General features: G+C 36.9%; 2 protein-coding genes across 5 annotated transcripts in view; one reads left to right on the top strand and one right to left on the bottom strand.

Moving 5' to 3' along the window:
* Window positions 1-20,851, top strand: part of ralgps2 (Ral GEF with PH domain and SH3 binding motif 2) — a 436,511-nt gene that overhangs the window by 265,577 nt on the left and 150,083 nt on the right. The gene's annotated exons all lie outside the window — the stretch shown is intronic.
* The window catches only part of angptl1a (angiopoietin-like 1a), a 77,723-nt gene continuing 60,061 nt past the window's right edge, over window positions 3,190-20,851 (bottom strand). Inside the window, exon 5 of the mRNA XM_072573454.1 lies at window positions 3,190-15,741. Coding sequence (XP_072429555.1) covers window positions 15,557-15,741 — 185 coding nt within the window. The 3' untranslated portion in view covers window positions 3,190-15,556. The remainder of the gene's footprint in view (window positions 15,742-20,851) is intronic.

Genomic DNA, 20,851 nt, shown 5'->3' with positions numbered 1-20,851 from the left:
TTGAATCGAATATGTGCTCTCCTTATGACTTCTCTTCAAATCAATAATTCTGACATCCTAGTTCAGTTGTATAGATAAAAACAGAAGCCCAATATCACCACTCACTCATTTGACAGTACTATTTTCGAATCTGCCGTCAGGTACATATAACCAGGCTATAAATACCATTTGAAAAGAGCATGCTAATCAAAAGACATACACAGAAAATATTCCCCCCTTAGTGGTATGCAATGATTACATTCACTGAACTCCTGTGTTGCAATATATGCATAACAAAATGATCATTTTAGAAAACAATTATTCATTTCTTAATTTCCTGCTACTTTCTACAGTGAAGTATATCATTAACCACATTTGATTAACTAATTTTCCTCCAAGATAATTATAAAGAGCACACTGTGCGTAAAATTCATGGTTAATTGAGACTGTGTTGAGAAAATTTGAACCAGATTTATTTTCAGACATTTTATTTGTATTATGAAACATTTAATAATGGGGAAGATTTTCCTCTGGCCAGACAGTTGTGAGTATAAACCCGAGTTGCGCATATGGACCCCACAGAAGCCCTCATTATAGCACATTCTGAAGGAATTCTGAAGCATATTCTGCTGGACGATCCTACTACACCTGAAACTGTCTGAAATTCTCCATAAAAATCAGAGACTTTGGATGGTTCCAATAAAATTAAACTAAATATTTACTTGGTAAAAGTTAGACTATAAAATACTTGTTTAACTCCTGAGTAACTATTAAAGAAACCCCATGCCTACCTCATCAACAGTCCCAGATCCTCCTCCAATCTGACCCTTTCGAAGGAGCCGACCCCCCCCCCCCCCTTGCCCATGCTGGACCTGGAGCTCACCACCCCACCACCCATTTTCTCTCTCTCTTTCTGAAAGAACTATCAGAATAGTTCTTGTCACATTTGTAGACTTATGAGGGATAGCTGAGTAATTCACACAAAAGACTACCATAAGCACCACATTTTCTCGATCTCTCTTGGACTTGTGTGGATGGAACAGCTTAGGATCTGTAAGAAGTGAGACCAAACAACTGGTCGTTTTGAAACAATATGTCATTTCAATATAAATTCTACCTATTTGATAACATGCAATAAACTATATCTTGTTAACTACAAGCGACTAGGAAGTAAGTTTCCTCTACCACATTAGGATCAGAAAGCCTCAGTTTCCTACACACAATGCAGATGCTGGTAGCAACCTCCATCATGAGCAGCGGTTCATATAATATCGTGAGCCAGCATAGCCTAGGAACAACAATAACTTGCATTCATGTAGCATTCTTCACATTGAAGCAAACATCCTAGATTGTTCAGATTCAGATATCAAAATTATCTAACCTTTTGTAAATATCAATTTTCATGGTGCGAAAAACAAGCATTCCTGCAATCGAACTTAGTTGAACAGTGTGGTGCTGGAAAAGCACAGCAGGTCAGGCAGCATCCAAGGAGCAGGAGAGTCGATGTTATGCCCGAAACATCGACCATCCTGTTCCTCAGATGCTGCCTGACTTGCTGTGCTTTTCCAACACCACACTTTGTGAGTCTTGACTCTCCAGTATCTCTCATTATGAAAAAGTAAACTTTATCAGCTGTACATAATTGGTCATTCTTTTCTGCATTAAAAACTCTGATGTAAAGAGATTTTAAATTTACAAAAGATTGTTTTCTACTCTATACTGATAAGAATTTAATTACTTTATGTTGAATAATTTAAATTATTTTGTGTAGTGTTGTGGGATGTAGAAATAGCTTATTTTCACAGTACACTTGATTTATGCTATGCATTTTGTACTGGTGCCAAGGCTGTCTTGATTAGCATCTCAAAATGAAAGCAATTCATCAGTCAATTAGTATAGCATTTCTAGACCTTTGGGGCGGGTGGGAGAAGGAATGTATTTGCTAATGAGCAAGCAAATCAATGAATCATGGCCCAACTAGATGTGCTTTCATTTAAAAAAAACTGAAGTAAGTCCACAGAGGCTGGTATCCCCTCACTAAGTCACTCTTTATTTTCATGTGCATAGTACTTGACACTTGTCCTGCTTCCTCAAAGTCAGCTCTGAGTGAACAGAACCTCTGATGTGACAGAACCTCTGATGTGACAGAACCTCTGTCAGTCAGGGCTCCCTGATTGGACCAGGTTAACAGCCCCAATCAGTGAATTCATATTCTGAGGTCCACCTGGCTGAACTTGTTATAATAACTACGTAAATGAACAAAAGATTTAGGTTATAGATATTAATTCCTTTAAGCTGTTGAAACTAAGCGATGAAATTGTACCAAAGTTCAATAAAAAGCTCAAGATTTATTCTGTTCAGTAGGTACTCCTTTTCTGACTAATTCTTTTGAGTACATGCCAACAATAATGAATATCCTTGAATATTACATGTTAGAGAGGTTCACTGCAATTAAATAAATTAGTTAATTTATACAAAACATCTTGATTACCTTTTCTTTCTGAAAGTATTAGAAGATGCATTCTTTCTAAATGAGCCTGGTGACATTTTTTAAAGCATCAAATATTACGACTGAAAGAATACAACTATTTATTATTTTCCTCTTAAAGGGGTCCAGAGGATGTTTGAACACATGGTTAGGTTGCAGAATATTTTCATGTTGGACTTAAAACTATAAGAAATAGAAGCAGGAGTAGATCATTCAACTCTTTAAATTTGCTCTGTCATAAATTATAATCATAATTGAATTTCTGCTTCAGCTATACTGTCCTGCACTATTACCATATCCCCTGATTCCCCTAGTATCTAAAGATCTGTCAATCTTCAACTTGAATTATTCAACAATGGAGGATCCATAGCTCTCTTGGGTAGAGGATTCTAAAATCCTTTTGAGTGAAGAAATTTCCCTGATTAGATCTAAAAAATACTGACTTAATTCTGTCTGTAACCATAGTTTGAAATTCTCTGGCAGGGAGAAACATCCTCCCAGGATTTACCATGTGAATTTTGTTTTTCAGAAAGACAACCTCTCAGTCTTATAATCAGAAAGGATTGCAGATCATGTAGGCCTTGTCCAAGCAGGCTGTCCTCTTATGATGATCTCCACATGCCATGAGTTAGTCTAATAGAACCTCATTGGCATCCCAACTGAGGAGATTGTTTCCTTTTCTCAGGAGACCAAAACTCTGTACAGTATTTCAACAAGGCTTCTTGTAGTGAGACTATGTTATTCTGGCACACTAAATCCTTTATAGTAAAGACTAACATGCCACTTGCTTATTTTACCTTCATTATCTTTCTTTTATTGTGTACAGGAAGTCTCAAATCACTTTGTATACCACTAGTCCCCAGTTTCTCTCTCAAAAAAAAATTCTGCTCACTAAATCTGTTTATGTCTTTCACAGCCACTTTACATCCTTCTGACAGTTATTTTCCCACCAAACCAAGAACAAAATATTACAAATGCTGGAGAAAAAAAAGTCAATGGAAGACTTGAAATGTTGAACCTTTTTTTTGCAAAAATAAATACACTACATTAAATGCTTTTCACTTTATTTCTACACTGTTAGTAATCATTTCATTTGAAGAGATCAAAGGTATCTAGTATTCCATATTGAGTGCATACAAATCTTTGGCTTGTGGCAAATGACATGTATCGCATTCAAATTAAAGGCCTAAAATCAAAACAGGAAATGGTGAAGAAACTCAGCAGGTCTGACATCATCTGTAGAGGGAGAAACAGATAATGTAGATAATGTTTTGAGTCAGATGTGACTTCTCTTCAGATTTAATGGTTTAGTTGATGACGTGATTCCTCGTATCAGGTTACAGAAAGCCACTTGGGTAAAGTGGTATAACTCAGAATATGATGCGATGTAATGGAAACCATGTGATGCAGTAAGATTTTAAGAGCAATCCAGCTTTCCCATACACCATTTTCTTTTTATCTCTGCACTTTCTATTTCAAGTGTTTGTCCAAATCATTTTTGTGTTTTCTCTATTAAAACCATGTACTGTCAGGCAGTGCATCCCAAATCTAGTTGCATAGATTTTTCTTTTCTTCACATCACCTTCAAACTATGCTCCCATTATTCGTTCTTTAATCATTGGAAAAGCATCTTGTTGCTGAATGCAGCTAAAGACTTGGGAATTTGGTAAGTGAACGAATTCAGTGTAGTGATGGAAGAGGTATTGTTCCACATAAGGAGTGGACTAAGAGAAGAAGACTGAGATCAATAGTGGGATGTGAGACCTGAAACATTTGGTGTCCTGATAGTTAAGAGTCTTTGTCTCTAAATAGGGCATTTGTCCAAACTTATAACTTCAATCATTAAATCATGAGAAATAAGTAGAGGTAACTGTTGAGTAATATTTCTAAACTAACTTAGTTAAATAAAACACAATAAGGATGCAAGCTGGGTGGTGTTTTTCAACTGTACACGCGGGAGCTGCTGAACACCAGTATGATCCAAGGCAGCCACATATGCTGTAAGCATCTGCAGTTTGAAGATTTTGGACTCAGAGTTGTTGAGCTGGAGTCTGAACTTTGGACAGTGATGAATTAGGAAGGATAAAGTTTGTTCTAAAAGGCAGTTTCATCCTTTTGACTAGGTACCTCTCATTTGGTTGTAGTTAGCAGCAGGAGTGTGCAGAATCAGGCTAGTATAGGGATCCTTGTGTTAGTACTGGAGGATTCTCAGCCTTTACAGTGATAAAACAGGTTTGAGGTTCTTGTATCCTGTCTGAAGAGAGGTTGAGCAGACTGACCTTCCCACTGTGGTGGAAGACACTACTGAAATGGTAAATTCAAATTCTGCAGTTGACAGCAAGTCCCAGAGACTGGATTGTCTGTCCTGTGCCAGGGTTAAGGAAATCTTTTTCAGCCTGAGAAATACAGTGGATGAAAGGGGACAGACCCCAGTATTTGTACTCCAAATACACACTAATAACATCGGTAGGATGCCAAAAGAGGTTTGAGTAGCAAGGGACTAAATTTAAAACACAGAACTGCAAGGCTAAGAATATGTTAATATTAGTACCTAAACTATGAGCAAATTGGCATAGGGTGAATAAGATCAAAGAGTTGAAAGTCTGGTAATAACGCTGGTAAAAGAAATTGGTTTCAATTCACAGACCCATAGGGTCACATAGCATGGAAATATACCCTTTGGTCAAACTCATCTATGCTAACCAGCTTTCCTAAACTGAATTAATCCCATCTGCCTTCGATTGGCCCAAATCCCTCTCAACCTTTCCTATTCATGTATTTGCTAAAATGTCTTTTAAAAGTTGCAATTTTCTGCTCACACTGTAGCCTCCTAAGCACCAGGGAAAAAAATCCCAGCCTATCCTTATAACTCAAACTTTCTATCTCTGTAACATCCTTGTAAATCTTTTTTTGCATTCATTCCAGTTTAGTAATATCTTTCCTATAGCAGGGTGACCAGAATTGTACTCAGTACTCCAAAATGTGATTTTATCAATGTCTCATGCAGCTGTAACATGACACCCCAACTCCTGTAGTCAGCTTCTGAGCGTTGGAGGCAAGCATGCCAATTGCCTTCAGCACTCTGTCTATCTGTGATGCCACTTTCAAGGGACAATGTACCTGCACCCCAAGGTCTCTCTGTTCAACAACACTCCTTGGTGTGCTACCATGAACTATGACCTACCTTCGTTTGTCTAACCAAAATGCAACATGGTTCATGGGACCCTGACACCAGGATTGAGAAAAGAGGTAGCTGCACCATTGTGGTTGCCTTCACCTGAACCAGGATGGGACCAGTGTCTTGGGAAATCCCATTACTAGGACTGGAGAGATGGCTTTCAAGTAAAAAGTGAGTGAGAGGGTCCACATAACAGGAGATTTGGAAAGATAAAAGATGAGACCATAGTGTAGGATGATGATAAAGATAATGATAACCAGAGTGTGGCAAGAAGGAGCAGAGTGTATAAACATAAGTGTACACCAGTGAATAAGGTCTTGGTAAGCTTAAAGAAAAAAAACAATAAGATGGAATTAAAGGCTATTTATCTGAATAATTGAAGCATTAATAAAAACCACATTGATGAATCGATAGCACAAATAGAAGTGAATCAGTGCAATATAGTAGTCATTATTGACATATGGTTTGTGAGACTGCCTGCATTATTGTGAAATTTGCTGATGCTGTGAATATATATAGGTAAACTAGTTGAGATGAACTATGTGTGAAGATATTGATAGTTTAAGTGAGCTGGAAAAACTTAACCAATGGATCATAATGTGGGACGTTATGAGGTTGTCCATTTTGGCAGGAAGAACAGAGAAGCAGGGTACTATTTAAATAGACACAAAGACTGCAAAATGTTGTGGTACAGAGTGACCCAGCTATCCTTGTACATGAATCACAAGATCACTATGCAAGATGATCAAATAATTAAGGCGGCAAATGATTTGTTGACCTTCATTAGAAGGGGAATGGAGTATAAAAGTAAGAAGGTCTTGCTGTAATTGTACAGGACTTTGGTGAAATTAAACTAAGCGTTTGGCTACATTATTCAAGGATGAATGTGTTTGCATATTGGAGACAGTTCAGCGTAGTTGCACTGAATGGATTTCTGTGACAAAGGGTTTGTCATGTAAGGAAAGCTTAAGCAGATTTGAAATCTTTGGACTTGAGGAAAATGAGAAATGATCTTGTTGAAACACAAGATTCTGAGCGAGATTAACAGGATGTATGCTGAGGCAATGTTTTCCTTCTTGGGGAATGTTGAAATAGGAGTCACAGTTTAAAACAAGATTGGATTTGATGAATGTTTGACAAGGGTCAAATATTTACATGGTCTGGCAGAAAAGGGGCAATAAGCGCACATCAAACCAGCCATCAACTATTGACTGGTACAATAGGCTTTAGGAGGTTGAGTGGGCATTTTCAGCTTCTATTTCTTAGTCCTACAGAACTGTGTACAGTTGATTCTACATCCCACACATACAATGTCTAAGTGGTTTAGCGTATAGGATGTGTAATACTAAATGTTCAATTCCTGTGATTTCTCACATTGTAAATTTTCGTCAAGCAGCATTCAGATAATTACCTCGCAGTGATTAAGTGACTTCCCTCATTGTTGACTTGTTCCTCGTACATTAATTAACTGCAATTTGAGCAGTAAATGGAGGGGATTGTTGATCACTTCTTTGGGTAGAGATATTGCTAATAATTCAAAGGACTTAAACACAGGGTCAGTAACAGTGATATGTATGTTTTATTTACTTAAAACTAAGTGCATGCTGTAAATCTGTTTCAAAGCAAATTTGTTTGTTTTTTTTCCCCCCATGATGATCTCAGATTAATTTTGGTAAACACTAGCAGAGAAATTGCTATTTTTTTGTAACAATCAACCAGCAGCTAAAGGATGGTACTTGTCAACTGGAAATAAGTATTTTTGGTGGATTTTAATGGTATTAAAATATTTTTAATATTTTGTTTGAATTATTTTATTTCACCCTTTAGTTTAGTAAATGAGATCTTCTTGATTGGTAAAACAGGCTTGAGTACCACCAGTATCAGCCTGCATCTTCTCAGACAATATATCCTTGCATTTTAATATTTGAATTTAGTGTAGTGTTGATTGCAGTTTCTAATCCCAAAAATTGTATAAAAATTAAATACTACGATGCATGTTGATCTAAATTTAATTTGCATGAATTTATATATATTTTTTAGGAATAATCAACACAAGATTAGCTCAGAAACAAAACAGATATTCCTGGAAAAGCTCATCAGGTCTGACAGCATCTGTGGAGTGAAATCAGAGTTAACGTTTCGGGTCAATTGACCCTTCCTCAGAATTGATAGTGCTAGGAAAATTTCAGTTTATATGCAGAAGATAGGGTAGGGGGGAGGGGGCAAGGTGGGGATAGAGTCCAAAGAGAGGCAAGAACAGTTGGACAGACAAAAGAGCGGATAATGATCTGGCTAGGAGGGTGAATAGCTATTAATGGAGACTGTTAGTGGCTAACAATGGGTTATGTGTAATAGCAGACTATATGATAACAAGGTTTAGTGTGTGGCAATTGGGGTAAGGACATGGGAGAGCTCAAGCCCTAAAGTTGTTGATATTGAGTCCGAAAGACTGAAGGGTTCCCAAGCGGAAAATGAGGTGCTCCGGCTTGTGCACACCTCATTCACTGGAGCACTGTAGCGAACCTGAGACAGAGATGTTGGCTATGTGTTGAAGTGACATGCAACTGGAAGCTCAGGGTCTTTTTTGCGAACAGAACATAGATGTTATGCGAAGCGGTCAACCAGTCTAAGCTTTTTTCCTTGTTGTAGAGTACTAGCTACCTGATGAAGGAGCAGCGCTCCAAAAGCTTGTGCTTCCAAATAAACCTGTTGGACTATATCCTGGTGTTGTGATTTTAACAATGTAGAGGTGACCACGTTGTGAGTAGTGAATGTAGTAGGCTAGATTGTGTGAAGTGTAGGTAAAGCACTGCTTCACATGGAATGTGTGTTGGGCTCTTGGATACTTAGGAATGAGAAATTAAACAAACAGATATTAAACCTTTTGTTGTTGCAAGGGAAGGTTTTGTGGGTGTGTTGGGAATGAAGGAAGAGTGGACCAGTGTGTCCTGGAGAGACCGGTCCCTGTGGATTAATTCAGTCTGTTTTTTGTAATGTCTCACACTGTGGTAGTATAGTGGAAGGGTGGTGTCAAAGGTGGTGATCTGTGAACAAATTTGTCATTAATAACTGGGAAAAAAAATCCCTCTTTTGAAGCTCTTAAATTACTTAATGCTTATCAGTTGTGTTTGTAATGATAATATACTTTTTTAATGCAGAATGGTTATGGCAATTGAAATCAATTCTAGCTTTAAGTTTGAAAGTATCAAAAAGTTCTGAATATATAACCATGGAAAATGCAGTGATGTGAAGTGGTGCTGAGTGGCAAGAATGTAAACTTGAACAATGGACTGAACTAAGATTAAAGAACTTTATGTAGGAATAGGTAATCTAATTGTGTTTTTGGCTCTTCTGTGTATGTGAAAATATGAGAAGAGCTCCATCAATGGGTGCTGTCAGGTTTGTCAGAATATTCTCTATATATTTGTTTAACAATCATAGTATTACCACCATTCTACCTCCAATGTCTATAATGCAGTTATGAAAAGCAACAGAAGAAAGGCATTTTTTTTTAACAAAAGGTGATAGTTCGCCAGATGTCTGTTATTCAGCAAGTAGGATAACGAGGACAAGAACAGACAATTTTGCTCTATTTCATCATTCATTAAGGTCATGGCTAATCTTGCCCCATTTTTTGCCCCATTTCCCTTTAAAAAAAATTTGGTTGACAAAAATCTCTACATCACAGTTCTATACTTAAGAATTGACATAGCATCAATTATCATTTTGGAAGAGTGTACTGAACTTCTCAAGTCATCTTCTGAAGTTCTTACATCATGCTCAAATATGAGGAATTGCCGAAGAGGAATAACCAATTCTGAATAGAAGGGCTGTAAATTTTAGACTCACTAGTGTGAAGCTTCCAAGCCTGCAAAATGAGTTGTGAATATACCCTTTGTAATAACTTGAAAATTTGAATGAAGAGGCCTTCTACATTCCAGGTAATACAGTCCAACGTTTATATATTCCCTTCTCCAAATGTAACACTTGGAAGTCCTGGTATCATCCCGTTAAATGTATGCTGCACTTCCTCCAATGCTAATATACCTTTTTCAAAGTAAATGCCCAGAACCATTTACAGTTCTTCAGGTATTGCTTAACTTGGGCTTAGTTTTTCTATACTTTTGTGCTTCAGTTCTTTTAGCTATAAAGTCTGACATTCCATTTGTCTTTTTGATTACTTTTCTGAGCCATTCTAAATATCAGCGTCTCTAATTCTCTTTTGATAGCTACAGATTTAGTTTGGAAAGTATGCTGTTAGATCCTTTTATTTCTTTGTCATTCTATACCTCCATCTATATTGCTTGCAAATGCCACTTGGTTTTGTTTCATCAGGAAATTAGTAAACGTTATTTCCTATCCCATCACCTAAGTGAGTAATAGGTATAGTAAACACTTAAGGCCCCAACACACATCCCTCCAGCACAACAACACTTACATCCTATAAAAGCAAATTACAGTGGATACTGGAATCTGAAACCAAAAGAGAAAATGCTGGAAAATCAAAGCAGGTCTGGCAGCATCTGTAAGGAGAGAAAAGAGCTGACGTTTCGAGACTAACTGACACTTACATCCTGCTAATTTGATTACTTGCTCATATGGGTTTTCTCTTCTGCTCAATCTATTTCCTAATCAGCTCAATTATTTGTCGTCCATTCCAAGAAATTCAATACAATACATTTTCTTGAAGCTTTCTGTCTGATATTCTTCTATAATGTCTTGATGAATACAAATGTAATTGGAAAACAATAGTTACAATGTATGAGAGGAGAGCGCTGATTAGTTGACAAGTAGCCTTAGAGAATACACCAATAACAGGAAGAGTGCCTGCTAATTACCAAACTTTTTTAAAATTCTAAACTCAGCAGGTTCACTCTGGTCAAGGTATTTCCCTGAGAAATGAACCAGAGAATATCTGTTGCCTATTTTGTTGAGTTGAAGCTATAAACCACAAATTCAGCTTCACTTTCTTATTATGGACTTTATTGGGTGCTTTGTGGGAATGCACACTACTTATATACTCATAAACATCACTGGGTCAATTATCCCTTTTAAAAAAAAATTAGCTCAGATTCACCAGGCATGACCTGCACTCACAAATCCTTGCCTGCTTTCTGTTTAAACTTCAAGATGCTCCATCACCTTACCTTTAATTATAGACTCCAGTGACTTCTTAACAATAAAAGTTAGGCTGGCAGGTCTATCATGTTCTGTTTTCAATGTCATTTCTTAAGTAACAGAATGACATGCACAGCTTTTGGGCAGGTTTCCTGAATTGAGAGAACTTTGGAAGGTTATAGTTAGGGCATCTTCAGTGTTCTCACTCACTTGTTTCAAATTCCTCACCGAGAAATTATCTGGTCCTAGTTATTTCAAGCTGGTTAATGTAATTATTTGCTTCTTTAATATTATTTTATTGATATTAATTATGGAGAATCGCTGTCCTAGATTCTGCATTCATCTCCTTGTGATATCTGGCAAGCTGACTTGTGCAAAATATTCAGCATTGTCCAGCGTTATACCATACTTTTCTTGGCATTATTACCATTACTAATTTTCAGTTGGCCCAGATTGCTTCTGATCACCTTTTTGCTAATGCCAGTGTGGAAAATAATGATGTATCTTGCAAGTTACTTTTTATATTGACATTTTGTAACTTTTTGCCTACATTCAGTTTACTTTGCATCTTTTTCACTGGCCAGGATCTATATTGTTCTTTTATTTTGCATTTTATATAGTTTCTCTGTTTGTAAGGGAATTTTGTATGAGTTATTTTATTTATACTGAGAATACCAATGTAATTTTTTAAGGAGGACATCTACTATCCCTGCAGTGATTTATTATGTGATTAATTGTACACATGGAGAAGCACTATCGCTATGGAGCAGTGACCAGATACCTTGTAAAGCTTGCTATGATTAATTGAAATTTTCACCTTAAATGGATAATTCTTCTGAATAACTGGCTAAGGAAGAATACAGTCACAAAAATACAGTAAAATACACTAATTTAGGTATTTTTAATATTCCCAGTAATTTCAATCTCATTACACCGAGCCACACTAAAGTCTTGAGTCAACCACCAATATGATAGCAACACTGCAGTTGTGTTGTCCCCTGACTTTATATTTCACTCTCTCCTTCCTTCAAATCTAGTTGCAGTTCTAACAGTTAATGGCTACACCTAACCATTCGCTCCATACTTAGAAAATTATTCATATATGTGGTACTTGCCTGAATTTTATTTGAAACTTAGGATTTAACTTCCCTTTAAGCTATAGACGAGTGATTTTCCACTGCACCCTTAATGAAGACTGCTGTCACCTCACATAGAGGGAGTTCAGCAGTTGAATCTTCAGACATTAATGCATCTTTAAACAAAGGATATTGTCAAAGCTTTTTTTTGGATATTTTTATCGGGGAAAAAAAATTCAAGAATGACATGTTAGCGTGTCCAGTTCCAGCTAGAAAATAAAGGTAAGAGCAGAATCATGGGAAAAGGATGAAGCCATTCAGCTCATTGGGCCTGCTCTACCATTCAGTTACAGTCATGGCTGATCAGCTATTTCAATGTAAATAGAGTCATACATAATTGAAACAGACCCTTCGGTCCAACCCATCCATGCCAACCAAGTTTCCCACTTGGCTGTGTTTGGCCCTTATCCCTCTAAATCTTTCCTATTCATGTACATTCCAAATGTCTTTTAAATGTAACTGTACCAGCACCTACTACTTCCTCTGGCACCACCCTCTGTGTGGAAAAAGTTGCCTGTTGGGTTCCCTTTAAATCTTTCTCCTCTCACTTTAAAAATATGCCCCCTAGTTTTGAACTCCCCCCATCCTAGGAAAAAGACCATTGCTATTCACCTTATCTATGTCCTTATGATATTATAACCTCTGTAAGGTCATCCCTCAACCTCCTGTGCTCCAGTGAAAAAAGTCTGTACATATAACTTAAATTCTCCAGTCCTGGCAACATCCTAGTAAATCTTTTCAGAACTCTCTTCAAATGCTATTTCCATATCCCTTTGTCATTCATATTCAGAAATTTATCTGTCTCTAGGATAAAGAATTTGAAAGTTTCAGCAACCTTTGTGTAAAGGAATGCCTCTGCATTCCAGTCTTAAATCTGTTATGAAGTTGAAGGCGTGTACTAAGAGAGAGTTAATTCTGTTCTGAACTGAGAGATTACAAGCACGTGTAGGTGACTAGATGCCAGTCCCAGAATGTACTGGAAAATTGAAAATATGTACATTTGGCTGTGAAATGGATACTTGAGTTTTGGTTGCTGTTTTGATGACAATTTGAATTTAACCAATCAGTTTAAACTATGCCCCAGGATACTAAAACCCAATCTAGTTTGAATTTATTGTTTTGCTAACATCGAACCAATGAGACAATCCAATGTTGAGGGGTGTATAAAATGCAGACATTTTGAAATCTGGTCACAGAGGAAATGTCATAGAGAGAGAAACTCATGGAGAGCTAATATCTTGCTCTCAAAGAATTGAGAAAACACTCTCTGTCAAAGGTGTTCTCTGTCAAAGAATATTTCATATGAAATATTCTCAAAGTAAAAGCAAAGAAGATGACCCAGGGAATTCAGCAGCTGGAAGAATGAAGACACAAGAAGGCAGCAGTTGTGTGGTTTTGAAATTAAGTTGATGTAATTTTAATGTGTCATATTAGAACAGCATATTGTTATAGCGTTGGAGGCAGATAGTAAGCAGTTAAGAGAAAGGGGAATTAGAGTTTTGAGTAGTTGTTGTTTAATGTTCATTTTTAGAGTTAAAAAATAAATTGATGTTATTTTCTTTAAATAGTGAAGTTTGGGAGTTTTCTGTCACTCATTTTAACAGATTGAGGTGAGGTGAGCTTTTCTGGGTGTTTGGTTTAATTAACAAAGGGGTTCACCTCCGTGTTGTAACAGATGGCCTACAACTCATTATGAGACTATGTCCCATGGTTCTAGATTGCATAATTTTGTATGTTTCAAAGAGTCAGTAACCTCCACCTCTCATAAGACAAATCCAATCACCCCAAAAATTAGTCTGGTCAATCTCTTTTGCAATTTCTCTATTCCAAGTATTTCCTTCTATGGACAAGGGGATCAAAACAGTGCACAGTAGACGGTGGCTCTGTAAATTGCAAAAAGACATATTTACTCTTGAACTCTAATTTCCTTGCAATGAAAGTTGACATAACATGTCAACATAACAATTTGTATGTACATTTTCACTCTCCATAAAGTGGATTGGAGCTTTGCAGTTCACAAATCAAATCAAAGTTTAGGTACATCTTCAATTCTAGGCATTCTGTTTGGAAAAAAAAGATGTGTAAGCAGTAGAAAGGGCATTATAAAAAAAGCCAAAATACTAGCTACAGTTTGATAGGGGATGAACTGTGAGTGATGGTGAGAACAGTTCAAAACTGACATGTATATGTGGCAGCAGACTGAAGATAAAACCAGAATGCAACTTTTAACTTTATACTCTTGAGCCGAGCTTCATTAAGCAATAGAAAATCAGTTTAACACATACAATGAGAAGAGAAACATCTCTCGAAAACAGTGGTACAATTTGTATTCATTTGCCACATTCATAAAATAAAAGGCATTAAGGTCATTCAAGACATTGAATGGTGCAGTGGGAGATTAAGTAAAGAGGAGATGAGTTTTGGTGGGTCAAATACTCAACTTTCATTCTTGATTTTCTTTTTATATTCTTATATTCATAAAGAAACCCACTGCTGTAGTCATCTTTTCAATGCATATGAAAGCTATATTTCTTTGAAACTTCTATGGTTTGCATAAATCAACATTACTTTATGCATGCATAATTCGGTAACCCTTTTAAGGAAAGGAGACTTAAGGATGATTTTTCTTAAATTGAAAGTTTTTTTGATCAGGATTTAAAGCATATGACAAGAATGTATTCGGAGTCATGTTTATTCCAGATTTACTCTTCATGAGAGTTACATCAGCATGTTTCTACCAGATGTTTCTGACCTGCATAGATGTGCTTTCATAGCAGAGGCACATATTCTTGGAACAGGTGGTTTTTGTAGTGTTTAACTATTTTAAATCAACACTTTTGTTGCTATCAGGTATTAACTTAAGTTAGTGCAGATTTGTTTCTGTTTTAAAGGCAATGTGGTTTTCATTGTAAAAACAGCTTCATGTTTTGGTGTCAGGAAGAAGTGTTCAAATAGAACAGTTAGAAGGTGGCTTCTGGTGAGGATTTTATATTTAAACTTGGGTCTTGCTTTATAACTTTAGTCTTAGGGAGAATATGAAGGTTCTCTTGATCCTGTGATTTATATCTTTCCGTCTAATTTGAGAACTTCTGGATTATTTTTCTGTTAAAGTTTAACTGTGATTCATGAAAGACTTAATTTAAATACTTATTTCAACTTATCCCCTTAATTTCAGTGTTAACATGAAGTATTGTGGATTCTCCAAATATCTTTAATAAAGCTGATGTGTCCGACAGCAGATTATTAAACAAAAAGTTGTCTGTTATAATAAAATACAACATTCGTATACATCCAAATATTAGTCATAACTGATTTTGTTGGGTTATAGTGTAATCTGGTAAAAATAGGATACACCTCATGCCTTCCTATATGAGAAAGGCAGTGTTTCCTTTCGGGTGCTTAGTTGTTCAACTTAGAGCCAGTGAGCATTGAGTACAAATGCACATAATAATGTCATGTGGATCCTTGCTTTCTCCTCTAGCATTTTAATAGGTAATGAAACCATATATGTAGGAGCAATATTAAGTGATTTTTCAATGTTTTTAAACAAATTGCTTGTTTGACAAAGCACATGTTCTGCTTTTGAAAGAACCCTACATTTTGAGTCTGTGTTTTCATAGCTGTATCAGTTCGGAACATGTCATTTCTTCTTGACTGTTATTCAGGCTTGATCATCATTACCGTACTTTTCAGAGAATAGGAGCCCCCTCGAAATTCAGCCCAGTAGACTCCATCTTGGTACTTGCTGCGATAATGACCTCCACGGTACCAAACTCCATTCAGATTAGAATGTGCACAAGCATTGTACCACCAGCCACCTTTGTGGAAGTGAGCACAGTTACCTAAGGAAGAAAAAAAAAGTTAATGTACATTATGTTCCTGCTTAACTTCAGTCCTAGCTATTTAATCTTTTGAAATTATTTTTAAGGATGCAGGGATTACACTCTTTCTGACACTAAGCCATTTATCTTGTGCAACAACACAGTTATTCTCTGACAAAAATGAAGCAATTCCATTTTATAAAATCCCACTGATTTTTCCAATGTAAATTTATAATAAATTTTAAAAGTCTTAAGTCTGCTCACTGTTATTGTTAACCTTCATCATTTTAAAGCCTGTGCACTCATAATGTTTGAAGTGTAATCACCGTTGGGGTAAATGCAGCCAATTTTCCTGCAGGATGGTCCCATCAATGTCAATATGAAAATAAACAGATAACCTGTTTGAGTGTCGATTGATGCAATAAGCAGAGCACCATAGAGGTCTCTTTGAATTCCATAAGAATTTATACAACCTTAACAGGGATAATATTCCTTGGTTTAAATTAACTTTTGGAATATACATTTCCATAATATATAAATAAAGAAATTCTGCATTATACAGAACTAAGAACTGAGTGTATAACTTAAAAACAGGAACCTGTCTGAGTGTATTGGTTCAATTGTCCATTATCCTCTAAGCCTCCTGCAACAATAATTAATCCAGACTCTCCATGTGAAATGAAATGGAAGCCCTATTAGGTCCAACTTTAACAAGGAATTGTGATTTGTTTTCAAAATCATAGAGGTTAAAGGTTCGAGACTTCTTCCTTCAAACATATACATGTTACATTGTTTATTTACAATATGATGGCCAGTTACTTCTGAATTTATGTAATAGTTGTTAAAATCCCACAAACCCTTGAGTTATTTTGTATTTGAATATGATCATTAAATAGAATAAGCAAAGCAGAATTGTACTGAATGAAATTCAGTCAAAAGCTAATTGGAATAGAACTGCAAAGTATGGTAGAGTACCTGGTTGCAGAAGTCAGAAGAATTGCAAAAGAACTTAGAGGTGTAAACAGATTTTAATTTTAATGAGACATGGATATTATTCACAGAAAGATAGTTATGTTCATTAGATTGGGTGTATTACAAAAGCTTAAGCCAGTATTCAGGCCAAAATGGACAAACTCAAAAGACATAAGAGATAGGATTCAGCATTAAACGAGAGCTAAAATTTTGAAAGCTTTATTTTTTAAAAATCTCATTAAAGTTACAGGATAGATAATTTGCTGAAGGATCCAAAATTTTCAGGAAAAGTTATTCTGAAAAATCAGCCATTGCAACTTTTCAACTCAGTGATGGAAAGTGTGCAAATATACCATAATCTCTCTGATACTAATCCTGAGCCAAACTTGTGGCCACAAATACACTGATTTTGGGATGCGCAGCATGCTGCATCAAAATATTGGCTATTCTGTTCTTTTAGTTAAAATTCATGATGTTGCTTTGAGAGATTAATTTTTCATTTACTTTTGATCTTGCTATTACTTAGGCTGTCATCATATTCCAGCTGAAAATGTGTTGCTAGAAAAGCGCAGCAGGTCAGGCAGCATCCAAGGAGCAGGATTTCGGGCATAGGCCCTTCTTCAGGAAGGGCTCATGTTCCAGGCCTTCAATCTCAATAAAAAAACACAGCTTGATGATCTGGGCTAATTTCCACATGTGCAAATATGAATATTGTCCTATTCAGCAATAAGAAATGCATCATAATTGTAACTTAGGTTAGCAAAGCAGATCTAACCAGTTTTCATAATCTATTTTCATGATTCACTCCAAATACACGCAAACATTTTAGAAAATTGTGAATGCTTATACAATGTCATAAGCACTTAAATAAAAATGCTTTTGATTTCATTTCCAGACTGATTTCTTCACAAAACATACTGAAGCCATAAATTCTCCTGATGGAACATGCTGTTTTTCCATATTCACTGAGCTCTAAATTGCACATTTGGCTTTCAAATGCATGTGTGTTGTCATAGACACTAGTGGTTTATCTGTTAACCCTTTTAGCAAAACATACTTGAGAGTATTAGCTGTGCTTGGTAGAAATTTGTTTGTTTCAGAACAATAGAACCAAAGGAATGATACAGCTCAGAAGGGGGCAATTTGGCCCATTTTGCCCATGTGGACCTAAAGATATACAGATGCCCTTTCTAATTCCAACTTCCTACACATGGCCCATAGCCCTGTACTTATGGTGTAGATTCAGGTAGTTTTTGAAAGAGTTTAGAGACTCTGCCATCACCACCACTAACTCAGGCAGCAACTTCCAAACACCTACCACTTCAGCATCTCAGTATGTTTCCTCATGTCCCCGTAATCCTTCTGCCATTTTGCTTGAATATGTGACCACTGGTTTTTGAACTGTTTGCCAAGGGAAGCAGATTCCTCATGTCTAATTTATGTCCACCCCTCACAATTTTGTATACCTCAATCATGTCACGCCCCAGCCATCTCTGTTCCAAGGAAAACTCTCCAGTCTGTTCTCATAGCTACAATTCTCCAGCCCTGGCAAGATTCTAGTAAACTTCTCTGCACTGTCTCCAGAGCAAGTGCGTCCTTCCTGCAATGTGGTGACCAGAACTGTACACAGTACTTTTGTTGTGGCCTCACCAGAGTCTTATGCAGTTTCATCATTCTATCCCTACTTTTGTATTCTATACCAATGAAGGACAGCATTCCATATGCCTTCTTTACAACTTTATCTACCTGACTGCTGCCTTTGGTACCTGTGCACCCGCACATCAAGACCTCTCACTTTGTCAATCCCTCTCAATATATTCTCATTTATTGTGTCTTCCCTTTTACAGTTTGACCTCCATATTCTCTTTTACAGTTTGACCTCCATAAATGTATTATCTTACTCTTATCAGAGTTGAACACCAACGCATTTATATCATTTTGGTGCTTAGAACTATCCTCTACATTGTCTACCACAAGGCCAATTTTTATGTTGTCTGTAAGTTTCCCAATAATGATCCCACATTCAAGTCCAAATTTTTAATGTTAAAAGCAAACAGCAGAGGTTCAGAATATTATTTGAAACAGCTATCCATTTGCAAGGGCGGTAATCAACAATTAACCTTTGTGAGGTCATAGATTCATTCGCTAAGCTGGTATGGTTTTCTGCAGACGTTTCATCGCCTCACTAGGTAACATCGTGAGTATATCTTCAGTATGGTGTTAGTGATCTGACCTGCCTGGTATTTGTCTCTGTTTTTTGGTACTTCCGGTTCTGTGTCTGAGTGGTATATATATAGGATCCAGTTCGAAGTGTTTATTAACTGAGTTCCGGTTGGAGAGCCAGGCTTCAAGGAATTTATTTTGCCTGTGTCTCTATTTTGCCTGTGGTTACATTGTCCCACTGAATTTGTGTCCTTTATGGTCTGTGTGGTTGAAAATGAGAGAGAATATTGGTTGTGTCTGCAGTGGCAAGTTGATCGTATATTTGTATGGACAGTTTCCTTCCTATTTGTCCTATGTAGTGTTTATCACAGTTCTTGCAGGGTGTCTTGTAAATAGTGTTTGTCCTGTTGGATGTGGGTGTCAAGTCTGTAACCTTTGTGAGGAGTTGGCGAAAGGTGTTTACTGGTTTGTGGGCCACTAAGATTCCCAGGGGTCTGAGTGGTCATGTAGTCAATTCTGATGTTTCATTGATGTACATTATGGTCACTGTTGTGTCTGGTTGTGTAGTGTTTTCTTCCTTGGGTTTGTTGCATAAGTATCAGAGGATAGTGCTTTTGAAATACCCATTTTATTTAAATCCCTTGAATAGATGTTCCTGTTCTGCCTTCTGGAGTTCTGGATTGCTGCAGTGTGTCCTCCATCGTCAAAATAGTGTTCTAATGCAGTTTTGTTTGTGGGTGCTGGGGGTGGTTGCTGTAATAGTTCAGCATCTGGGTTCCTATACACACTGTCTGGAGTTCACTGGGAAGTGTATGCTCCAATAATATCATGTGAAGGTACCGATGTTGGCCTGGGGTGGACAAAGTTAAAAATCACACAGCACCTGGTTATAGTCCAATAGATTGATTTGGAAATACAAGCTTTCGGAGGACTGCTCCTTCGTCAGGTAGCTAGTGGGGCAGGATGATAGGATACAGAATTTATAGTAACAGATCAAAGTGACATACAACTGATATGATGTCTTGAACAAACTAGATTGCTGTTAAGTCTTAGGGGGTTGCAGGTTTCGATTCTTAATATGTAAGTCCCATTCTAAGTGATTAAAGTCTTAATAGCAATACATTGCATCAGTTGTATGACAATTTGATCTTTTATTATAAACTCTGTGTCCTATGATCCCACCCCACTAGCTCCCTGAAAAAGGAGCAGCACTCCAAAAGCTTAAACTTCCAAATAAACCTTTTGGACGATAAGCTGGTGTGTGATTTTTAACTTTTTCCACTAATATGCCCAGGAATTGGAGTCTGCTATTGTTTTCCTCTTCTTTAGTGAACTTTATTCTAGTGATGCCTTTCACCAGCTCCTCACAAAGGTTAAAGACTTGACATCCACATCCAACTGGATGAACCTTACTTACAAGATAGCCTGCAAGAACTTTGAAAAACACTGCATAGGACAAATAGGAAGGAAACTGACCACAGAAGTGCACAAACATCAACTCGCCACTGCCAGACATGACCAGTACTCTCTCATTTCCAACCACACAGACCACAAAGGGGACAAATTCAACTGGGACAATGTAGCCATCCTAGCACAAGCAAATCAGAGACACGTAAGGGAATTCCTTGAAGCCTGGCACTCCACCCAGAACTTAGTCAATAAACACTTTAAACTGGATTTCATATACAAACCACTCAAACACAGAACTGAAAGTACAGAAAAACAGAGACACAAGCACCAAGTGGGATAGACCACCAACATTGTATCAAAGACGCACTGACGATGTCACCTAGAGAGGCAATGAAACATCTGCAGAAAACCACATCAGTTCGGCGAACGAATCAACAACCTCATCCACAACCCGAGGTACAAATCTTTTCAAAAATTCTAAATTAATCTTTGTTTCCTGTTACTAAGCCAAGTTTGGATCTAATTTTTTTTATGCAATGACTATATAATCCTGTTCATATAAATCATAGCTGATTGTATGTGTTTT

This window comes from Chiloscyllium punctatum, chromosome 7 (genome assembly GCF_047496795.1).
Source record: "Chiloscyllium punctatum isolate Juve2018m chromosome 7, sChiPun1.3, whole genome shotgun sequence".
Classification (NCBI taxonomy): domain Eukaryota; kingdom Metazoa; phylum Chordata; class Chondrichthyes; order Orectolobiformes; family Hemiscylliidae; genus Chiloscyllium; species Chiloscyllium punctatum.
This window is presented reverse-complemented; position numbering and strand designations above follow the sequence as displayed.